The sequence below is a fragment of the Vanellus vanellus genome (genome assembly GCF_965231255.1).
Source record: "Vanellus vanellus genome assembly, chromosome: 1".
Lineage (NCBI taxonomy): Eukaryota > Metazoa > Chordata > Aves > Charadriiformes > Charadriidae > Vanellus > Vanellus vanellus.
In genome coordinates, this window is record NC_138905.1 from 43,653,285 (window position 1) to 43,676,108 (window position 22,824).

Here is a 22,824-nt window from a genome sequence, read left to right on the forward strand (position 1 = left end):
CATTTTGGACGAAATTATCTTGTCCCTAAATGCTACTGACTTTAAGTGATCAGCCATATTTATTTCCATACCAGACAAACTGCTTTGGGATATGCATATACGCATATATAAATGGAATATGCATATGTGTGTGTATATATATATATATACACACATAAACAAAACTCAGAAATATTGCAGCATGGTTATACAAGGTATATATTCATTGATATATTCCATGGCAGTTAGTCGGCATATTGATTGAACTGAGCCGCTCATGTATGGGAGCAGCGGAGGGCACAAGAGGACTGAGCTGGGAATATGTGCCGCTGCTGGATGCAGCCCTACTTTTCCAGAGGTCCCTTCCCATGTAAACACCCACTGCTATTGCTCCCCTTCATCCTCTGTGCCATTAAGCTCTGGGATGAGTGACTCACGTGATGTGGGGGTTGGAGGTGACGTTCCTTCCCCACCATGGTTAGTCACCACAGGTCCTGCACCTCAGAGCATCCCCTGAGTCACCCCGCGGCCTCAGTGCCAGCCCCTGTCCTGAGAGCTCCCTTCCCTGCCCCAGGTTTTGATGCGCTTCAGGGAGTGCTGGGCTTCGGCTGCCTGCCTTGAACTGATTTTGATCCCTGGTAAAGAAGGCAGTGTTAGGGAAAGCTGTTCATACCGCCTAATTCCACATAAAAAAGGATTAGAGCAGCACAAAGTTTTAAATGGCATTAGTGAAGCACTTGATCCAATGTAGAAACAAGTCAGCTTTTTAAGTATCTGCAAACAAGACAGGGCATCAGATACTCATTAGTACCATAAGCTTACAATAAGCTGTGATGAACACTTCCATTTGTGCAGCAGTGCCAAAGGGAGATGTGGTTGATTTGTTTGGTTGGTTGTTTGTCTGTTTGTTTAGCTCCAGGCCCTAGTTCTTACCCTAAATGCAAAAATCCTTCTGTTTATATGTTGTCTTCAGTGGAGCTATTTCTGATTTCTTGTGGTACAGGTAGGAGGAGGCCAAAACCCAGAAATTTTAATGAAAGATCCAACTGAAAACAGATGAATGTGTTTTAACTCGTTTCTGAGAAGAGCAATGTTATTTATTTTTTGCATCTGTAGATGCTGCAGTTGGACATTTTTGATGGGAGTGAAGAGGATCTTGTTTGTGCTTGATGTGATGACATTGGGTGTTCTGCTGGTAAATGAACTTACCGAAGGACATTGACTTGACTTGAACAGCTAGTAAAAATTTTTGCTGGTTATTCCCAGCAGAAGGAAAAAATGAGGAATTTTTAATGCCATTTTCTCCCTCACATGAATTTAGGACACTCTTCTATCTTAAAAAGAAAAAAAACCCCAAATAATCTATGGCAATTTCCTTGCCCATATCCCAAGATTGTTTCAGCCATAACCTTAACATGAAATGTTTATTTATTCTGCACATTGATACTATTCAGGTTATTCTGTGTTTTTTGTTTTTCTGCAGTGGTTTTTCTGTTCCTGAATTTTGTCTCCGCTTCTTCTAGTCAGCTCATTTTTATTTTTCTTTGTCCATCATCTCAGCCAAAACAATTTTAACAAAGTAATTCTGCCAAACTTATTTGAATCTCTGAGAGGCTTTGCCTTTGCCTTTGCTCTATGCAAAATTCTATGCTTAGCTGTCTCTTAGAGATATGCCTTATCTCTTAATTTAGAGATCTCTTCAGAGAGACATTTTTAGAGATATCAACCTTCTGTCATAAGGGAAAAAACAGTGATAAAACCTTTGATATAAAGATCTTTGATGAAAGGATATCTTTCCTAATTATTTTCTTTCTTAATTCTCAATATTTGGTAACATATGAAAAGCTCCCTCCCTGTGTTAAGATTTACAACAGATCACACAGCAGACCTGCATGAATCAGAGGACTGCTTTTTAAGGCATCTGTGAAAAGTAGCTGAAAAAATACTTACAGTATGTAGGCTTACATTACTATACAGAAGACAAAACAGTTCTACAGGAAGGTGAGCGAAGTGGTTGAGAGCTGATCTTATTCCAGTTTGAAGGTAAGACCAAATACAAGTTATGTCCTCACTGCAGTGCCATAGCTCCTGAACTCATCAGACAAAAATATGGTGAGAAGTGTTGTTCGTTGGTTGGGTTTTTTTCTTACCCTTTAGGTGCTTTCTATATTTATGTGCAGTTTACAGCTTTTGACTTGAATAGGTTTCTATATCTGCTGCCAGGTAGTTATGGCTGTAGTTTTATTTTTTTTCAATAGTATTTATCCCTCATATTGCCTTAATGAATGGGTTAAAGGAACAAAGTGACAAAGGCAAAGTAAAGGCAAAATAAACTTTCATGCAAAAATAGAAGTAGTAATTATTAGGAGATATTTTCTCTCTTGGTTGTCTCCAGGCTGGATGGCAGTTTACTCTTCCCAAAGCTGAGTGAAGAGAGTAAGATCAGAGGGCATCCTAAAGCTTAAAGATGGTGGTGCTAGAAAAGAGAAGCATCACAAAGAGGACAAATACTATTTTTGAAAGGTTGCTGAGACTTTTTACAGAAGTGGCTGTGGTGTTCAAAGGGACAGAGGACTTCCAGTCTTCTCACCTAGGAAAGGCAAATACCGAGACCCTGCAGCTCCAGGCTTGCCATGGACCACTTGCAGGGTTTAAGAGGCTGTTTCCCTCGCGAGGGGCACGTGGGCAGGTTTGGAGCGGGGCCAGGCCATGTTGCTTCTGGCATCGCTCTCTAAAAACTCCACAGTCACAGTGACAGAGACAGAGGAAGCAAACTGAGGCCAGGAGCCAGCACCTTCCACCCAGGAACAGAGATCTGCCCAAAGTGACTTTACAAATGCTTTCAAGGAACATCGAAAACCTAGGCAGTGGAAGAAAGAAAACTGTTTGTTGCTTTAAGCCTTTGTTCTGCCTCCTGACTTTGAGTGAATACATACATGGAGTTTGTTTAGAAGTGTTTGGGTTTCCCTGCAAACTGAGATTCTGACAGCTTTCTGCAGAAAAGGCTCGCTTGCGCCAAATTCAGAGGGTCCAATCAGTTGAATAAACGGCGTAAGAAACTGGGCTGGGCGTAACTAGTCTGAGGTGTTTGCACTGCATCTTCCCGCGAAGGGCACCAGGAGGGGTGTGCACACAGCAGGGCACAGGCCCAACTCTACAAGATGTGCTCCAACATCATACCTTCGCTAATAGTGTCTCTGCAGGTGGGTTTGCTATTCATTCAGTTGTTAGATTCTTCATGAACCCTGCTTATATAGTGCGTGTATGGTCCATGACTGGAATATATATAGCTAAAACAATTAGACGATAACCATACCTTCTACCACCGGATTTAAGAAACTTTCTCAAGTCTTGGCTTTCTTCTTGGGTCATTAGGTTTTCATAGCACGGGATAAAAAATCTGTCCAAATGCAAAGGGTAGGTTGGGGGGTTTTGTGCTTTTTTAAAAAAATGTTTTGCCTAGTAGTTGCTAACAGACACACGTGAACCTCCCATGTAAACTTAAGTGCCCATTAAACTTGTAAGCATCTGTTTTGCAAAGAGTGGACAACATGCAATTATATGTGCATGTTATTGTTGTTAAATAATCTTTGCTTCACGTCAGATAAATTCAGTATTTTGGTTGAACATCGTTGCAAGGCCAGTTATACAGTATTGTCATGTGCCCTCTGTATCGCTGCAGCTGGGATGTGATTGGAATTTGGAGCATGCTAAAACAATTAATTGAAATATCCTGTTCTCAAGTTAATTGTTTACAGGACTGTGTTGTATCACCGACTATCATTGTGAACGTTCTAAATACCATTTTTAGGATGTACTATTTTTAAATGGCTTACAATACAAGACTCTTTTATCATCCACGTGGTAAAGCATATATTTTACTACAGCAGTTTCAGGCATTTTACAGTGTTCCTTGTGGATCCAAATCCTGCAAGTTTGTTTGCCATGTACCAAAGTCACCGGTTCTGCGCTGTGGTATAAATAACTGTTTATGAGAGAACATTTCTGTGGATTTGAAGCTGAAGAAATACATTACATTCATTTACACAGTGCAGGGATACATAGTATTTTGGGTGAGATTCACTTAAATCTATCTAGCTAAGTTGGAATTGTTTTGCTATAAAATCACTCACTAGAGAACTAATTTGCTCACTTCTATTCTTCTTTAGTGTATGGAACATCTTTTTCAGTCAGAGAGACACATATGAAACTTAAGTGGTTCAGCAGATTCTAGATCAGAGCTTGAGACTTAAAAGAGTTTTACTGCTGTGACTCAGGAATAATAATTATTAGGCAGATAATGTCAATACCATTATAACCTGTAACAAGATAATGACAGTAACATAAAAAGAAGCATTGATATAAAGTATGGAATTTTATTACTGATAGTGAAGTAACATGAATCTGCCCGGGGAAGTTGAGAACAAAGCCATCTGGTGCAATGTTTGAGAAGCTTTTCTGTGGGACTGCATAACTTGAGAGGTACATCAGTTTGATAAAATTTCAAACTTCACTTTCCTCTCCAACTTGTAGTTTCCAAATGTATGAATTCTTCAAAGAAAAAGAACGAAAAAGCATTAGGGTTCTGTATGTTTTCAGTATGTTCCCCCAAAGCTTTTCTAGATACATTTCCATCAGAAATGAGAGACATTCAAGAAGTCCTACTAAAAAAGGCAATCCTCTATTATCAGAGGCCTTCAAGAACAACTCTAAGAATTTAAGGAAAAACTTGTTTTAAGGACTATTCTGTTCCATACTTATTCTATGCACTAAATAATGTACTAACCGGTTGGACTTTTAACAAAGGATATCCTTTGTACTGTAATTCCTGAAATACGAGACCTTCCCTCCTCCCCCAAAGAATTTATGTTCCTATGACCTACCTCACTTGCATTTTAGGTGCCTATATCCATCATTCTCATCCTCAGAACTCCCACTCAGCAGCTGCCTATTTTGGCAGCACTTGTAGTCCATCCATAGCCATCCCAGGTTTTTACATTAAGGATCTGTACAGACGTGAAATTGTACTTCTGAGAATGCTCAGAAGCTGTGTTGGCTCAACAGAGTCAAGCACTTTACCAGCTAGGTTTATTTAAAGGGCAGGTGAAATAAGCACCTGCCTACTGTTACAAAAACTTTGACCTGGAAAAAAAAGCCACCCAGTGTTCCAGACTGAAATATTTATTATTCATTGGCAATAATTGTTTCCTGTTTAAAAAAAAAAAATCAAAAAGCTAGCGTGATTAAATTATTTTTCTTATTATTTTATCAGGGAGTTAGATGATTACTGGGAAAGGTCAGAAAAAGCATTTTTGCTTGTTCTGAAAAAGTAGACTAAATGGAGAGCCATCTAAGGAAGCCCCCAAAGTAATACCCGAATGCCTCTGCACGATTAAAGCAGCTGTGTGGGCTGGCCTGGAGTGCCAACCTTCTCAGACAGAGCTACCTGGTGCCATGAGTCCCATCCTGCACCACAGCCCAAGAAAACAACTCAGCATAACTTGGGACGGGACACAAGGTGGTAGGCTACTGATTTAGGGAGTCATTTGAGAGGAGACGTGATGCTACTTTTACTACGATCAGTTCCATTTCTTACATTAGTAGGACAAAATACGGAAAGGCTCTTGGAAGGAGAGGCTGGAGCACAATCTCCTCTATCCAAAATGAGTGCAGTAATCTCTAGCCAGCAGAGTTATTTGTTTGTGTTTTCAGTGAGTCCCTTTCTTCTTCATCCTCTGCTTCCTGCTCACAACTTCCCAAATCTTGAATTATTTTCTGCATAGCAGTGTGGCTGCAATGAGAGTATCCCCTTCCTAATCCTTTACAGAAGCCTTTAGTCCCAGGGGGTGATTGTGTGGGAGGTCGAAGATATGGATTTAATTAAATTTAAAGGCAGTGGCCCTCTAAAGTGAGCTAGTCAATCCCTATCCTTCATTTCTAGCCTGTTATCCAAGAAACAGAGGTATCACTAGAGTGTGTATTTTGAAAGGAAACATAGGACATTGAATGAAGTGTTGCAGCTGTGGAGAGCAGTCCCTGGAGGAAGAGGGTAGTGGGTGCCCTCTGTACGGCCAGTTATGAGGACCCAGAGAACAGACCTCAAACACAAAAACAACTGGTTTGTGTCATAAGACATATGGGTTTGGCCTCAAAGTAGAAAAAAACCCATATGCCTAGAGCCAATAGTGCTGTTTGTACTTACATGTCAGGTGGTGGCTATACGGGGGAAGAAAAAGGAAAATGTCAGGTAGTTGCTAAGCTTCCATTTTCACAGAACTCTCTCAAGACCTTCATCTTCCTCAGGTATCAGCCTCTTGCTATTCCAGATATGTCATAGACTCCAACAGGTCATGTGATTTATATTTGCTGTGCCCGAGGTCAGTGATGACAAGCCCTTCAGTGTGCATGTACGCCCAGGACTTGGAATTGTTTTCCTGCTTTCAGTCCCACCTCATAGAATCATAGAACGGTTTAGGATGGAAGGGACCTTGAAGATCATTGAGTTCCAACCCCCCTCCCATAGGCAGGGACACCTCCCACTAGACCAGGTTGCTCAAAGCCTCATCCAGCCTGGTCTTAAATACCTCCAGGGATGAAGCTTCCACAACTTCTCTGGGCAACCTGCTCCAGTGCCTTATCACCTGAGAGTGAAAAATTTCTTCCTAATATCTAATCTAAATCTCCCCTCTTCCAGTGTGAAGCCATTCCGCCTCATCCTATCGCTACACGCCCTTGTAAAATGTCCCTCCCCATCTTTCCTGTAGGCCTCCTTTAGGTACTGGAAGGCCGCTGTAAGGTCTCCCCACAGCCTTCTCTTCTCCAGGCTTAACAACCCCAACTGTCTCAGCCTCTCCTCATAGGAGAGGTGCTCCAGCCCTCTGATCATCTTCGTGGCCCTCCTCTGGACCCGCTCTAACAGGTCCATGTCTTTCCTATGTTGGGGGCTCCAGAGCTTCGCACAGTACTGCAGGTGGGGTCTCACCAGAGCAGAATAGAGGGGAGGTCACTTCATTTGGTCATTTTTTATTGTGTCCTAAACTTCATGTCATATTATTGTGATACAACATTAAGAAGCAAAAAAACCTGCATCTTGTTTGTAGGAGGAGAGATACAGATATCATAGTTTGGATACTAGTTTGACGAAATAAGGTCCAGTGCTTATGCAAAGGTGTCTTTATGAGCAGAGCTATAAACTTTCCATACATCAAAGTCTCAATAAAGAACTTGAGTTCATTTCTATCAGGGTGGATCTTTACGTAGCTAAGCCCTGATCCTTCCTTCATAATGCCTTTGCCATATAACGGAAGGTACTACATACAAATGTCAGATCATTATCCATCTTAATTATTATCCATTATCTAAACCTCCTTCCTTGGTCTCCAGACCTGAAGTTCACATCGGTAAGTTAGCATTCAACATAAGAATGTGCTAGTTTGGTATTAAAAAACTGTTTAATTGGAAGCGATGCGTTTATCTGTTGCTTGATTTATTTTAGAATCACAGGATCATAGAATGGCTAGAGTTGGAAGGGATCCTAAAGATCACCTAGTTCCAACCCCCCTGCCCTGGGCAGGAACAGCTATCACTAGACCGGGTTGCTGGTCATCTTTTTTTTGGCAGGGGGCATGGAGGGTGGATATTGAGGTTGCTATTTTAATACTGAGCTAAGAGGTGGTTTTTGTTGTCTTCAGAGGTAAATACAGGCCAAAAATTTTCATGTAATGAATCACCTGCATTTTTGATGTTACTTTGGGGAGCAGTGTAGTCCTGTAGAAGTGTGTAGCAGAACTCAAAAGGTGGGACACATTTTAGAAGATTTGCATGGGAGACTGCAGATTGAACACAGATGAAGGACAGTCCCCAGGTCATAGGGTCCTCTCTTCTTGAGACACCGCCTCTTTCCACGTGACGTGCAGCTAGAGCCCTCACTAGAGGTGTTTAGGTAAATCTTCCCCTTTATAACAGAAAGGAAGGGTGTTCAGAACGTTTTTAGTAGGGATCTAGAACCTTTTTCTTTCCATTGTATGGTCCTTCCAGATCTGGTTGTATTACAAAAGCTGTATATGAGACGGGTCTTCTGTTAAGAAATGAGGAAGAAGATAATGTTGAATTTGAGTTGGGATGAAAAGTCTTCTGTTGTCAAAAACTGTGATAAGATTATTATCTTCTCTTTGTAATTTAAGATTACTGTCTGGCAGAATTTACTTCATAGATAAAGATTTGTTGTGTTGGATGTTTGCTAATTTAAGTAGTATCATCAGAATGGGCACACCTTTATTTTGGGCAGCACTTTCAATGGTGATCAAAGGGAAATACGTCCCAAACTGGTATTTTTATTGACCTGAGCTGTGTCCTTAGTCTGTCAAGTCTTAAAACACTGTTTTAGTTTTCTTGAACTGAAGAAGCACGTGTGTAGGCTGTCATCTGTGTAAGCATAATTTCATTTCCCTAAGCTTCAGCAAGGTAACAAAAGGCAAAATGATTGCGTGCATATGACCATTACCACTCACACGTTCACCACCAGGACCTGGTTTAACAGAAATGAATGACAGTAAGAAGAGGCCCATATCACTTATGCTTGAAATCATTAATGTATTTACTTAATATTAATGTCATGTTACCTTTAGAACCTGACTGGTGTGCTGAATGCGCAACACATTTATTGGTATTAAAATTATAGAGTTGGTGACAAACAACTTTTAAACATCAAAGCCCAGAGAAAAAATAAGCAGGAGTTAAAGTGTCTTGTTATAAAATATGTAGCTCAGAAAGCAAACAGTTTATTTTGTTTATTTTGATTTGCAAAGCCATTCTTCCACAAGAGGAAACCAGACAATTCAAATCAGTTTCTAAGCCTCAAAAAGTACAAGCTAGATGAAGAGTTTATAAAGTTAGTTGCGGTCGTATTTGCCACTGTTTTCTTGCAACAAAAGAACAAAAGTATGTCTTAATATTTTTGCATCTTTACATATCAGAAATTTGCCTTCCCACACTTAAAAAGAATTGCTGGAAAAGAGGGTTATTTTGATCCCTGGGCCAAGTTCTTTAATGCCAAATTGCAGTGTGGAAAGAATGTCTCAGTCCAAGTTATAAATCCTTAAAATGAGCTTTGATGGAAAATCTGGAGTTGTTTCACAGTGGAATCTCCTCAGCTCCATGCGAGGAGCCCCGTTGCTGCTTCGCTAAGGCATGTGCCCGCTCTGTCCAGGAATGGTCTGGTTGATACCAAGAGTGCCTTATTGCTTGTGAACAAAAAAGGAATCAACAAAGCAAGGATGGTTTTGTTCTGCAAATTGCTCCACGATTTCCAGGCGGGTCTGAGAATACCTTTTCTCTCTTCTTCTGTCTTGGCGTGATATCAGTGAGCCACAAAGGAAACCTGTGCAAATGCAGTTCATTTTTTTCCTTTACAGAAAACTTACCTTTGCTTACTGTGGGTTTGTTTATTAAAGTGAATGCAGGACTAGTCATGAAACTTATCCTGACCGTGACAAGACATGTATGAGACATAAGGTTCACGCAAGCTTAGAATTTAGGAAGTCGCATTCGGGGGAATGGAATGGGGCCTCTGGTGTAGAGGGCCATCATTGCTATCCTGGATGCCCAGAAAAGTAGAAATATGGCTTTCTTTTTACCATTCCTCCTTTGGACAGGCACGGGTACTCCTTCCCAGATCACCGGTTTCTTCCAAGGGAGATCTCTGGAGTTCCTGGCCAGGAACTGTCAGAGACAGACACAGCTCAAGTTTGGGCAGGCTTGGATGTTGTTCAAATGTGCACGCATGCATAGGAGAAAGAGGGAGTTTCATATATTTAATCTCATTTATTTTTACTGGAGAACGCTGGCCCTGTCCTTATGGTCAAATTAATTTCTTCACACATCACCGCTTTCAAAACCCAAACATGTCCTTCCCTTATATTTGTCACTGCTATAGCATGACACCAGCTTACAGAATCATCTCGGCGTATGTTCCGCTATGCAGGAAGGTCAGCAGCTTTTTCTATCGCGTCCTCCCTCTCCCCCGTCGCTTCTGGGAGACACATATATCAACATTAGCAGGAAGGGTTGCTCTGTAGGGAAACCCAGTTTGGTACTAAGGAACCAGCATCTCTGAGGTTAGCATTTTGGGGGTGGAGGGTTGCTTGGATTAGTTCTCCTTCTGTTGCACGGACTGAATGCCAGTTAGTGAATGGAGTGCATTCAGCGCGCTCTTGAAGCACATCTTTCCATTTCATTGCCTGTAAAGAGGATCTCTGAGGGAGCACAAGAAGTGATAGGAGACAGCTTTTAGAAGCGCACTCTTTATCTGAACTAAAACGCTAAGACAGATTCACCTTCTGGGTGGTGTCTTTAGGTGTAACACTTATGCCCGGCAGGGAATCCTGGTCTTCCTCACGCTAGTAAGATTAACTGACATATTAGTTGTAATCAATGTTTTATGTAAAATCTGTATTCAATGTATTTTATTGCACTTTTACTAAACAGGTGCTGAAATGTACTTTACAGTTAAAGAATATACCTAAGAAATAATTGCAAAGCTGTACAGGCAAGTATATGGAGTATTTATAACAGAAAGTCTCAAGGTTGGCTGTTTTGGAGGATTGCTCAGTGTGGCACTGAGTGTCGTCTCCTGTTAATTCGGGCAGTTTGAGGCCAATATCAATAACCGTGGTGGTGGTGGTGGTGCTCCCCTAACCAGTATCGCTGCAGAAGTACAGGTCGGCAGAGCAGCAGCTGCCTGATGGATCCTCGGGAGCCGCAGGGTGAGTATCTGGCTCCGTCCCGTGGTACTTTGTCGCTATTGCACAGGGCTGAGGAGCAGCCGCGGTGAGCCAATAAACAAAGCAATGCGATTAAACTCTAAAGCAAATCGGTATGATCCTTTTCAAAGGATGAACAAGTTGTTTTATTCCAGAAAGAGCTGGACTTTGTTTAATTGCGCAATATACAAGTCACTTAGCGAACCTTACGCGCACACAAATACGCACTCAAAGAGGCTTCTACCTTTCATTTGGGACAGATGCATCAAAAGTCTTACCCCTGTGCCACTGGTGAATATTGGCCTCAAACACATGTACTAAATTAATTCTGAGTTGGGATTTGGTAAGCAATGGGAGGAAAGAGAGCACAGTAAGTCAGTACAAATGTTACTTGGGTGATTAGATCACAAACTGTAAGTGAAACTTGGAAATATAAACCAGCCCCCTTAAAGCTGGGTAAGTCATCTAAAGCTTGCCAGTGATTGTTGAAGAGTATTGTTTCTATTCATTTTCTTAGCTGGGATTAGTGGAGTTTTATTTAATTGTATTTTTATCTGAAAATTACTGAGTAGTGTTGACGGATACATGCTGCTATTTACAAAATAAAATCGTACTATAGGGATTCTGACATTTTGGTTAATTGGTATGTATCCCTCTAAATGGTTTCTATTCCTTAACTCGTAATTGTTCTCATTTGCTCAGTGGGATTCAGAAACGGGGTTTGTGGAATGTCATTTAATACTCATTTCATTTTGTTAAATGAAATGCATTGGCTTCCATCTTGCCTGTAAATTCAGTTGTTCTAGTTTCATTTTCTGGCCATACATTTTTAATTGTGTAAATATTTTTTCTTCGCATGTAATTTGCTTAATGTTACAGAAAGTGCCACCCCCAGCCCCCAGCTTTACTTTATAGCAAATGAGTCGCGGTGTGTTTTCTATAGTCAGTTAAATCCAGACATAAATCGGATGCTTGATCTGTCTCTGATGGCAGTCTAAATGTGAACAATTGTTTTCAAAGTTAGCCCTTTTCCTTGCTAAGTGGAGGACTGAAACTGATAAATTATTCTTTTGCAACCCAGAGAAATAACCTTCAATAAGAAAATATTTAAAAGGTCAGGTCCTGCCTTCCAGTTAAGTTTTCCTTAGTGTCGAGGCAGTAGGAAGGAGAAAGGCATTTCGTTGCAATCTGATTTCCTCACCCTATTCTAACGCTAGTCAATGCATTGCCTGGCTTCTCTTTATAAATACAAAGAGCTTCAGGGACACTCCAACGCATGTTTTGCTACCCACAATTTATTAGCCAAGAATAGCTACGTTGAAGTAGAGTTGTGGTCATGCTCTCTCTCCTCTGGCAAATCCTCTTCGTCAGGGACTCCGGGACTGTTATGTAGGCTCTGCTGGGTATTCAGCATCCAGGGTAGGCCACACACTGGAAAACCGCCCAGGAAACAAATATACAGCCTTTACGGCCCATTTTGTAGCATACTGGAGAACAACAGAAACAAGTCATCAATCTCTTCTTCTACAAGCATGATTTGAACGAGCGTCTACGGGTGAAAAGCTCTGAATGCTGTCAACTATCAGTTGTCTCCAACGGCAACTTTTGAAGCAGAGTAAATGCATTACACTAGAAAGTCACATAGACCTTTTATTAAGTTAACAGTGCAATATTCCCACTTTGGCTGACTTAAAATTCTGGTGTTGGGGCTTTTTAATAGTTTCGTTTTCCTTTATTCCATTTTCTTTAAAGAAAAAAGATTATGAAATGTATTGATATGATTGAAACAGAGAATAAAAGACAGAATCCTGCTGTGCTAAAAAGTAGGGCCATGAAGATGATCAGAGGTCTGGAGTACCTCTTCTATGCAGTGAGGCCGAGAGAGTCGGGGTTGTTCAGCCTGGAGAAGAGAAGGCTCTGGGGAGACCTTATAGCAGCCTTCCAGTTCCTAAAGGGGGCCTACAGGAAAAAAAAGGAGGGATTATTTACAAGGGCATGTAGTGATAGGATGAGGGGTAACAGTTTTAAAATGAAAGAGAGTAGATTTAGATTAGATATTAGGAAGAAATTCTTTACTGTCAGGGTGGTGAGACACTGGGACAGGTTGCCCACAGAAGCTGTGGATGCCCCATCCCTGGAAGTGTTAAGGCCAGGCTGGATGGGGCTTTGAGCAACCTGGTCTAGAGGGAGGTGTCCCTGCCCATGGCAGGGGGGTTGGAACTAGATGATCTTCAAGGTCCCTTCCAATGCAAACCATTCTATGATTCTATGATTGCATATTGCTGTGAACCATTGCAACCCAGGTATACTGCTAGCAATGTTGTTTGTAATAGATGACTTTTCCTTCCATTTCTCCAACTCTTGTTTGCTACAAGACAAAGAGGAAAAAAAACCTGTGGGAAGCTTGCTGTTGCCTACAGATTCCTTTTGGGAAACGGAGTTCTTAAAAAGAAATGGAGTTCTTAAAGAGGCTCCCACCCTGAAAGGTATTAGGGTGGTACCATGCACAGAGCAGAGCAGGAAAGGGCTCACTGGGGGACAGCATTTCAATTATTTCATGCTAATGAATGAGGATACAGTTGTCTTCTAGACAGTATTGTAAAGGATAAATTATAAGAACTGGATGCTCTTTGTTCCCACATATCTAGGAAGGAAACTTTTTCATATAGTGGAAAAATATTTAAATATTTTTCAAATATAACCTATGCTCCTAAATGGCATGGAAATCTGTCACGAGGTCTTGGCATAACTCAGTTGGCAGCAACTGTTGTTCTTCCTAAGCAGCAGCACTGGCACATAAGGGCGTGACAGCGGCGTACTCTAAGTATGGAAAGCTGTCTTCTCGATAGCAACAGGAGACCATTTTCAGATCTGAAACTCTATATTCTGTAGCAAACAAACAAAAATATGCAGAAGGATCCTGATTCTTGGAATATGCATTTTCCCACCAAGCCTATTTATAAAACTGCCTGATAAAAAAGCATATAGGAGAAATGATTGCAACTCAGACTATCTGGGTTGTATTCCCAGCTCTGTTTGCCCTTGAGTGAGACGCGTTGGGGAAAAAAAAAAAAAAAAAAGAAAATCTGCCAAGGAACGCCTGTATACCTCAGTTTCCCCACATCTACAGAAATAATAAATAATAGGGGTGGTCTCATTTGCGCCTAGAAAGCGTGTTGAGCTGATTTAGTGGAAGACACTAACAAAGTGTCGTGCATTATTATTGCATTAGGCTGGCCGTACTTCTGAAATCCATCTGACATTTCCCGCTTGACATTGATTGCGGGTGGTAACATTTCTGTATTAATTTTGAAAAGGCTGCACTATAGCACTGCCTGATGTATAATTACACGGTTCATGATTAAAGCGTTTTCTAAGGAAGGCGGTAACCTGTGAGATTCTCTTTTTCGCTTCATTAAACTACCGCGTTACAAAGTGTATTGTTGCGCTGTGGATCCTGCCCAGCGGCTCTACTGTGCTCCACGCAGCTACGTGTGAAGTAGTGAGGTGAAGTTCATAACTATATTTGGGTATCAGAGTTTATTTCCTCTACTCTCTTGAAGGTTAGCATGACGAGTGGTCGAGGAATGCTAGGGGAAACCGTCATTAACATGAGCAGGCTGTGCCCGAGCTCGGATTGCCCCGCCGAATCCTGTTCCGTCTTGCAAGCGGTTAAATCGCCAGGCGCCGGGACGGGGCTCAGACCACACAAACACAGGGTCGGGTCTGTTCCGTTATCGTGTTGCTGAGACCGATCCTCCGCGTCGCAGATAAGGGCGGCTCTCCCATACGTTGTCAGCGGTCAGAGCCCGGCGTTGAAGTCGAATACTCCCGGGTCAGACGTGCCTGTAAAGCAGGGCGGTGGGAGAGGAAGCTTGGAGAGGAAATGAGTAAGTCCGCAGCCCGTCCCAGTGTGTGGCTGTCAGGCAGGGTTACTGGAGCGAGCAGCGGAGCGGGGAGGAAGTGTTGCAACGGCCGACCCTGGTGTCTGTGTTCTCTGAAACAGGCTCATCAGAGAAAAATCTAAGAGAAGAGGATTTGGGGGAAACGTTCCCGCACGATTAGTGCAAGACGAAATGAAGTTCTGAAAAGAGGGGGAGCGTGCGTAGCTCCTCCTTAGAGGTGCTCAGCACCCAATGAAAGCGGAGCACCCATAAAAAGCAGACTGTTGCATGAAGTTACTGAATTTTTATCTTCTGTTCTGCGTGACTTTTCTATCCTTTGTGAACTGAGTATTGTCAATGATGATGCACACTGGAGCGTTACGTTTTCCCAAGGAGTTTAAGACAAAATTTCTAAGAGGAGCATAGTTACATTGACACTTAAAAGCTGCAAAGGAGAGGGTGTCTCTGTTTCCCATGTTACCCGAGTCAGAGAATTTAATGTAAAAATAATACAGTGGCACGTGTACTTTCTTATAATTTTGTGTGTCTATCTACATACTTCTCATTTTTTACAACTGACTCCTGAGCAGTTGGGTCCCTGGAAGAATGATATGAATGAGAAGGGCATCCTATGGGGAAGGGGGGTAACAGGAGCAAGTGGTGATCCCTACAGAAAGAGAGGAAATTAAATGTGACATTCCACTGCCAACTGGGTGTTGGTTTGCTATATTGTCTCCATTAACAACTCTTCACCTTTTGACTTTTTTTGGAGTAATTTTGAAGTGAAAAAACTCCTCTTTTACCACTGCCTCCTCCCAATGTTTTTTCCACCATTGCATAACTATCAAAATAAAGACCATCAGTAAATTTTTAGGGCCACTGGTATGATGTGGATTATCAACCTTTGTTTACAAAGCACTGTTTACATTGTTTGCATTTGTCACTTTTAAATTAACTAGAAAAGAAAATTATGGAGGGGGTGAGTGGGTGGGTGAAGTCCATTCTTTGAATGCTAGATACTTGCAAAGCAGCTGCTAGAATGAAATTCCCCTGGCTGCTTAGCGAGAGGATAGTTCGAATTGTAGTCAAAATTAGGATTGGTACACCAGATTATGTGTGGGTGTGACAAATGAAGAAGGAAATGCTCGGTACAGTATTTTTGTTCGTAATGTGAAACTAACCTAAAATAATATTAGTGGGTATTAAATTCTGTATGATCCAGTGGATCAGTTTCATTGGAATACAGAAAATAGTTCTGCTTATAGTAGTAGCCCAGAGAATATTTCCGAGACATTACTTTAGAAGGATGACTGAAGTTGAAATACTGGTGGTAGGGCATACATGATGCTATGGGTGTGGTATGTGCCTTTTATCATTATTTCATATTGTTCTAAATATGTGTTCATACAATCTTTAGAGACTCCACATTAGCATTCATTAGATATAGTTATATAGTTGAAGAAACAATTTCTTAGGTACACTTGGCTTTAAAAAACATTTTAATGGAGCCTTTCATGTCACTCATCTGTAATAGCAAAAAAGGAGTATCAGTCAGTGAAAACACAGGTGACTGAAGGTGACTTCTGGGTGCAGCAGGGAATTTTAGTGCCCCATCTAACAGCAGCATCCTTTGGCTATGGGGCAGCTGAATCCACTTCTATAGTTTAATGCTAGGGAGTTATCTGAAGTTCTAAAGCTGTCAAGAAAACTATGGCAAACCAGCTGGTGATCCACCTGCAGGAATATGGGAATCACAGAATCACAGAATCACAGAATTATCAGCGTTGGAAGGGACCTCTAGAGATCATCTAGTCCAACTCTCCTGCTAAAGCAGGATTGCCTAGAGCACATTACTCAGGACTGCAGGAAGAAATAGGGTAGACCAAACAAGTTACAATTCTCTATTTCTTTTAATGAAGAGGGAGAAAATCTGTGACAAAGGTACTCAGGTAGCAAAGGCGTCCTTAGCCTGCAAACGTGGACTGCGCGGTGATGCTTTTGCTGGGTGGAAAGTGGATGTTGGTTCTCTGGGTAAAACTCTCAGCTGGGAATTACATCCATTTTTCTTCCATGTCTCTGCCACAGATTTCCTTGGTGAACTAAGCAAGTAGCTAATGGCTTTGGCCTCAGTTTTTCTGTTAAAAAAATCGGATTCTGACCCCTTCCTCCCCAAGGGTCTGTGAGGTTAAATAAAAGGATGTTTATAAAGTGATCTCATATTGTTTTTATGGCAGAGGTGCAGTTTCAACATTTTCAAGCAATAATCTCAGCAGAGAAAGAACGTTAGATATTATATTTACTTATACAGTGTCCTGGTTTGATGCTGTCATACATATAAGCCTTCTTTCAGTGGTAACATCCCACGGTAGCAGGAGGGTCTCTACGAGTCCTTTCTTCTGGGGTGGGGACACCCCGCAGAAGGGAGCCAGTGCTGGCTGCCAAGGGCCACTGATATTCTCAGGCTGTGAGACACCCCCATGCCAAGCTCTGGTAGTCCGAGCTGCCTCTGCACGCTGGGACACCCCGGGATGGTGTGAGCACCTCTTGGGGTGCACTCTTACTTCCGTACATAGGTGAAAGTGTCTGTTCCTCTTATCTCACCCTAAGCGAACCTGGTTCCCTTTGTGCATGTGCTGTAGGTGTTACCAAATGCTCTCTCTGCGTAAGTATATGCCTTATGAAATGCTTTTAACCTTTCTCTTCAATTCCCCCTTTATTTTGGAGGCTGTAGTTCAGCTGGACCTTTTCAACCTTTTGTTGATAAGTGCCATTTTTGTGCTGCCTGTTGCTAAGTACTTGGCGCTGCTCGGTCTCACCCTTCCCCCCCTCCTCTTTTGGCGGAGAAAGGATGCAGCGTGTTTCCAGAATATATACTCTAATTCCAGCGATGAGACTACTGTACATCTGGCGCTCTCAGTCTCCTCTGTGCGCATTACAGCACGCTGAACTGTAGGCGAGGGGACAAGCGACCTGTCCCTGCGCGGTGGGACGTGGCGATTGCTGCAGAAAGTGTTGCGGAGGCATCACCAGGCGCGGGATCGCCAGCGACAACCCGATGAACTCTTACCAAAACACAGGCACACGGCTCTGCTGTCACTTTCTCTTAGGCAGCCCCAGAGTGTGAAAGTCAGTGGTGGGGTGCGCATGTAGGTAGAAACACGGTGGGAGGTGGAATTGCAGTAGATGTGACTGATTTACGACAGGAGTTTCCTTTACAGTCATAAGGGGAATTTTGCTTGGTCACAGCAAGTTTGAACCCTCATGAAACAGCCTGAATCATTTGAAGTTAAAATAAAACAGAGAATGGCAGGGGGAGGGGCATGGCTGTTTAAAAAAAAAAAAAAAAAAAAAAAGGGCGAAAAACACGACGTTAAAATCGTTTCCTTTGGTGCTGACTTCTTAAATGGGACTGTGATCCAGAAAAGTTCTGCTGTGCAAGCCAACATTTGTTTTAAGAATTTTTATTGTCTTCTTTTCTCTCTTCCCTCTCTCCCCCTTGCCCTCCCCCTCCGCTCTGCAGATATACACTGACTGGGCTAACCACTACCTAGCAAAATCTGGCCACAAGCGGTTGATCAAGGATTTGCAACAGGACATTGCAGATGGAGTTCTGCTAGCAGAAATCATCCAGATCATCGGTAAGACCAGGGCTGAGAGAAGCACTGCGAGCTGACTCCTTGCATGGGGGAATATGTAATTCAAGCTGAATGTATTTAACAATAAGATGAACCCTGAATAATACAATTTGACTAGGTCCATATGTCTCTGATATTTGTGTGGTTCATCCTTGTCTTAATTAAAAAATATGTTTATGTGAGCATGTTTGGAAGTGGCTGTTTAACCATACTTTAAATGGCCAGAACTGTATCTTACACACTTTGAATTGTCAGAAATGAATGCTCCATTAAACCATATGTCTCCCATGTGTGCATTTTGTTAGTTGGAGTGGCTCATACTTTCTGGGATGCCTTGAAACTGTATCCTGACCCTGCAAAGACAATTGTGGAAGATTTCATGTCAGCAGTTATTTTGCAGGGGCTGAAGAATTAGCAGCGACCTCCTTCGCACTTCCCCCTTTGCATGATTTGGCATGTGGAAGCAACTGCTGCTAACAAGAGTGTTGTTACTGTACGACTGAGCTTTACTTAGAAAGGAGCTCTGTGTCAACAAAACCCTGTGCACTTTATCGCTGTGTCTTTTCTGCTCTTCCTCTCCTTCTGTTGTTTTTTTTTTTTGTTGTTGTTGTTGTTGTTGTTTCGGTTTGGTTTTTTAGGTCTTTTTTTTTTGGCCAGGGGGTGGAAAGGAAAGTTTTATCTCATTGTTTACTTCTGCTTTTCTCCTCACTGTTTTTGTTTAGCAAATGAAAAGGTCGAAGATATCAATGGCTGTCCCCGGAGCCAGTCTCAAATGGTAAGAATAAACTATATTTTTAGTCTGTGTTGGCACCTCTGCACTTTCCTAAAATGCTTTTTAATAATGATTTATTTAAACTGTGAATATTCTGTCCCACGTTTAATATAAAGTCCTAATTCTCATATAGTGTTCCTGGTACTTTTTTTTCTACATGTGCTTAGTGTTTGTCACTTCATTTCTGTGCTCACTAATTTTGGGTCTTGAGGTAACCCAGCAGCAAAACTTCCATCACTTCTAATTAATCCAGAACTGCCTTAGCAGACCTGTTCTTCTGATGATCCAGATAATTTCATTTAACTTCATTTTTAAGGGCATTAAATCCAAGAACAAATTTTTAAGTGGAGTCTTTGTGTCTGGAAAACTGGTTTGATGAACACGACTTGCCAAATTATTTTTGAATATAAATAGCCTTTTGGATTGTCCACTGTGAAGTCCAGTTAGATGCACTGACTCCAAGACTTTCAGAAATAGCACTTTAGTCATATAGCTCTCTGAGCTATAGTTGGCAGCTGCTTAAAGACATTTTAATACTCTCAGGCAAGAAGCATTTTGTGACTGTGATTCATATGGAGTCTGATTAATCTTACACTGTGTTTATGGCTAGTCAACTACATTTAATAAGATAGTGTCCTTAGAAGGCTGTGGAACCGACAGGAACACAATCTGAGCCTCAGGAACATCACCATGCATTTACTGGATCATTTGCAGTTCCAGTCATGCTCCCTCATGCTGAGAACTTTGCCTTTCGGTTCACATCCAAATAGGATGTGAATAAGGTGCACAATTGTGCAGTTGGCAAGGATTTTGGAGTGTAATGATTTGGATGAACTTGCATAACAGCAAACGGCTGAAGCTAGGCTTAAAAATGGAAAGGGAGTAGAAAAAAAAACCTTGCATTTATTCAGCGCATTTTTAAAGGGGGAAGGTATTTGTGGCGTTTTTCTGCAAAGCTGCAAAAGGTAAAAGGAAAAATTTTGAGTACCAGTGAAGTGAATAATCAGGTCTTTTGGTTCTTACTTTTCAAGAAATGTACAGATTCGGAATAAGTTTTTTTGTCTGGCTTCCAGGCTTTTTGAAACAGTCCGTAGTAAGAATAGATGCAATTTCCATAATAATAGTTATTATTTTAATTACTCATATTACAGCAGCACCTAGTGGCCCCGGCTGAGAATGTTGGGAACTCCAGCGCAGAACTATAATATTACACACACAGATCGACAGATAATCACTCTCTTCTTTAATCGCATTAAAACCTGCCGTTCCAGACAGACAAGACAAACAAGAAGTGACAAAAACACAGAAAAGTGATATGATTTCCTGAGGTTATGTAAGTGGTTAGTGACCATCTAGGGTTGCTTAGGGACCCACCGCTCTGATGTCTGTCGAGCTTCATTTCCATGAGAGAAAGCCGACAGCAGAGAGAACTATTCACCCTAGCAACGTTTGCATCTCCAAAGCGACAACGTTTGTGTTCCTTCCCTGTTAACAGGTAGATCTTTATGTGACAAAGGGATTCTGGATTTCACCTCTAGCTCTGCTTCAGTTATGGGGGAAGCATGGCGAATGTATGCCTGTGCTGCAGCAGTACCTGTGGGAGTCTCTTTGTATCCATCTTCCTCCTCCCACGAGCCCATCTCTCAGCTCAGTCAGGCCAAAGACTATGTCTCAGGTGCTCTGGGTCTCAAACTAGGTGTTTCGAACGCTCCTGTACATAGTCATACATGAGCATTTTCACAATGCTAAGGTGTCACGTTTAGCCACTTTAACTTGATAGAAATAGAATCTATTTTTTCATCCTTCTTTGATTTGCTCTCTTTGCCACATTGTTTTATCTCTACAGTCTGATCAGATTATTTTCCTGCCTTTTGACATACCAATTTTATACTGCTGATTTCTTCAACTGAGCACGGAAATTTAAAATGTACTGAAGCTAAAGTGGTTCAAATTTATCAGCTTTCCTCTCAAAGCATCTCAGTGACCCCAGGTATTGAGTCTGCTCTCCATTTGTCTCCTTTGGATTGTGCACTGATCTGGCCCAGCTGAAGGCAATATCTTGTTTCCCTTGGCCGTGCTTAATTTTGTTAGCCCACTTAGTTAATGACAGGCCAATTCTCTTCTCCTGTCAGGATTTGTCAGAAAATCAGCCACCAAACCAAAAACAGTCATGATATTCCTATAGCATGCACATTAGCCGTTCATTCACCACTTTCATTTTAACATTTTTAGTTTATAAACCTCAAGAATCCCACCACCCTTTTCTTTCACATGTGTTTTCATGATCCTCGCTCTCATAATTTGCAATTAAGGACAAATGTTTTCTGTATTCATCTGCCATTCGATACCCTTCCCAGGAGGTGATGTCTAAGACATCTTATTAGCTTAAAAGAAGCTAGAGAGCACCGGCATGGATTTTCTGCTGCTGGAAACACATGGTATTCTCTGTAGATTATATTGGTAACAATTCATAATTAATCACTACCAATATTCCCAAGCTCTGTTCTATTCACCAGTTGGTTTTCCTCTTGTCAATGGCTTCATCTTTCAAGAGATTTTTAAGGTATCTCAATTCAGCTGTTACCTTAATGTATAAACATCTTTTAATGTTTATTTTAAAAATGTATATAATTCTTCTTTTTTAGTTTTCTCTTAGGTCTGTTGCAATGTCTTGTGCTCTATGCTCATCTTGGCAGTGATACACAAAGTACTTGCAGACAGGTTGAACTGGCTCCGCAGGTCCAAGTTCATAAAAATTAAAACCTGTGAACCCCAGCAGCATCCAGTTTCTGCATAGTTAGCTTTACCAGGATCCTCGTGGCTGTCATTATGCTCTCACATTTGATGTCACACACGGAATTTGAGAACCTGAGATGTACTGGGGAATAAATTATTTTGTATTCAAATCTCAGAAACTTTAAATAAGTGAAACTTGCAAGAGAATTGGCAAGACTTGCTTGTTTGCTGGGTAATTCTACTGTGGTTAAAAGATTTTGGCATTTCTTATGAATGGTTTTAATACAGATAATAAGGATTTAAAACTGTGAATTATAATATACATTGTCTGTCTACAGTGTCATATAGAGTCTTCTCTATATGCCTTGCCTATTTTGTTTCTTCATAGCTGTGTATTCAAGGAGGACTATGGCACTGCAGCTTTTTTTTTCATCATCTCTTTCAAGCCCTTCAATAGAAAAAAATACCACATTCATTTCTATATTTTCCTTGTATGAATTATTCCATAAGTCTATCAATTAAGGAAACCTAGAATCATCTTTCTTTTAGAAGATAACGGTCTTTCAAGGATTTACGTTTTGGTACAACCGAAAGCTAATTCCTTTCTGCTTCTTTTATAGGCCATTTGTTTCTTTAATTTGTGTTTTAAGTTCCGCCATCATTAGAAAAAGAAGGATAGTGTCTTGGATAGAAAATATGTTATAAACCTAATGGTCCAAAGAGAAAGAATTCAGACTTTTTTTTTTTCCTTCCTGAATATATTAAAAATGTACTGGAAGTTCTCCAGTGTTTTGTCTCTAAACAGATCATATCAAACATGTAATAAGCATACAGAGTATCAAATTTAATCCATCCTGGGGTTGTCAGGGAAAGTGCAAGAGAATCAGAAAGTGTTGGACTGAAATTGTTTTTATGGTGATATTTGCAGTATTTTCCCTTGAGAATTTTACAAAACTAATGTTTATATTCTTTCCTCATGCAGTTTATGGTGCTTTCAGCTGCATAAATAGTAAAAGAAATTCAAAGTTGCCAGAAATTTTAAGTATATTCTTTATCAA

The 22,824-nt window shown here is 41.2% G+C and overlaps 1 protein-coding gene across 2 annotated transcripts in view; it reads left to right on the forward strand.

Annotated features, from left to right (window-relative positions):
- The window catches only part of NAV3 (neuron navigator 3), a gene marked incomplete at its 5' end in the record, with an annotated part of 275,201 nt that overhangs the window by 64,646 nt on the left and 187,731 nt on the right, over window positions 1-22,824 (forward strand). For both annotated transcript variants that reach the window (XM_082492447.1, XM_082492448.1), the window contains 2 exons: window positions 18,144-18,261; window positions 18,981-19,033. In XM_082492447.1, coding sequence (XP_082348573.1) covers window positions 18,144-18,261; window positions 18,981-19,033 — 171 coding nt within the window. The remainder of the gene's footprint in view (window positions 1-18,143; window positions 18,262-18,980; window positions 19,034-22,824) is intronic.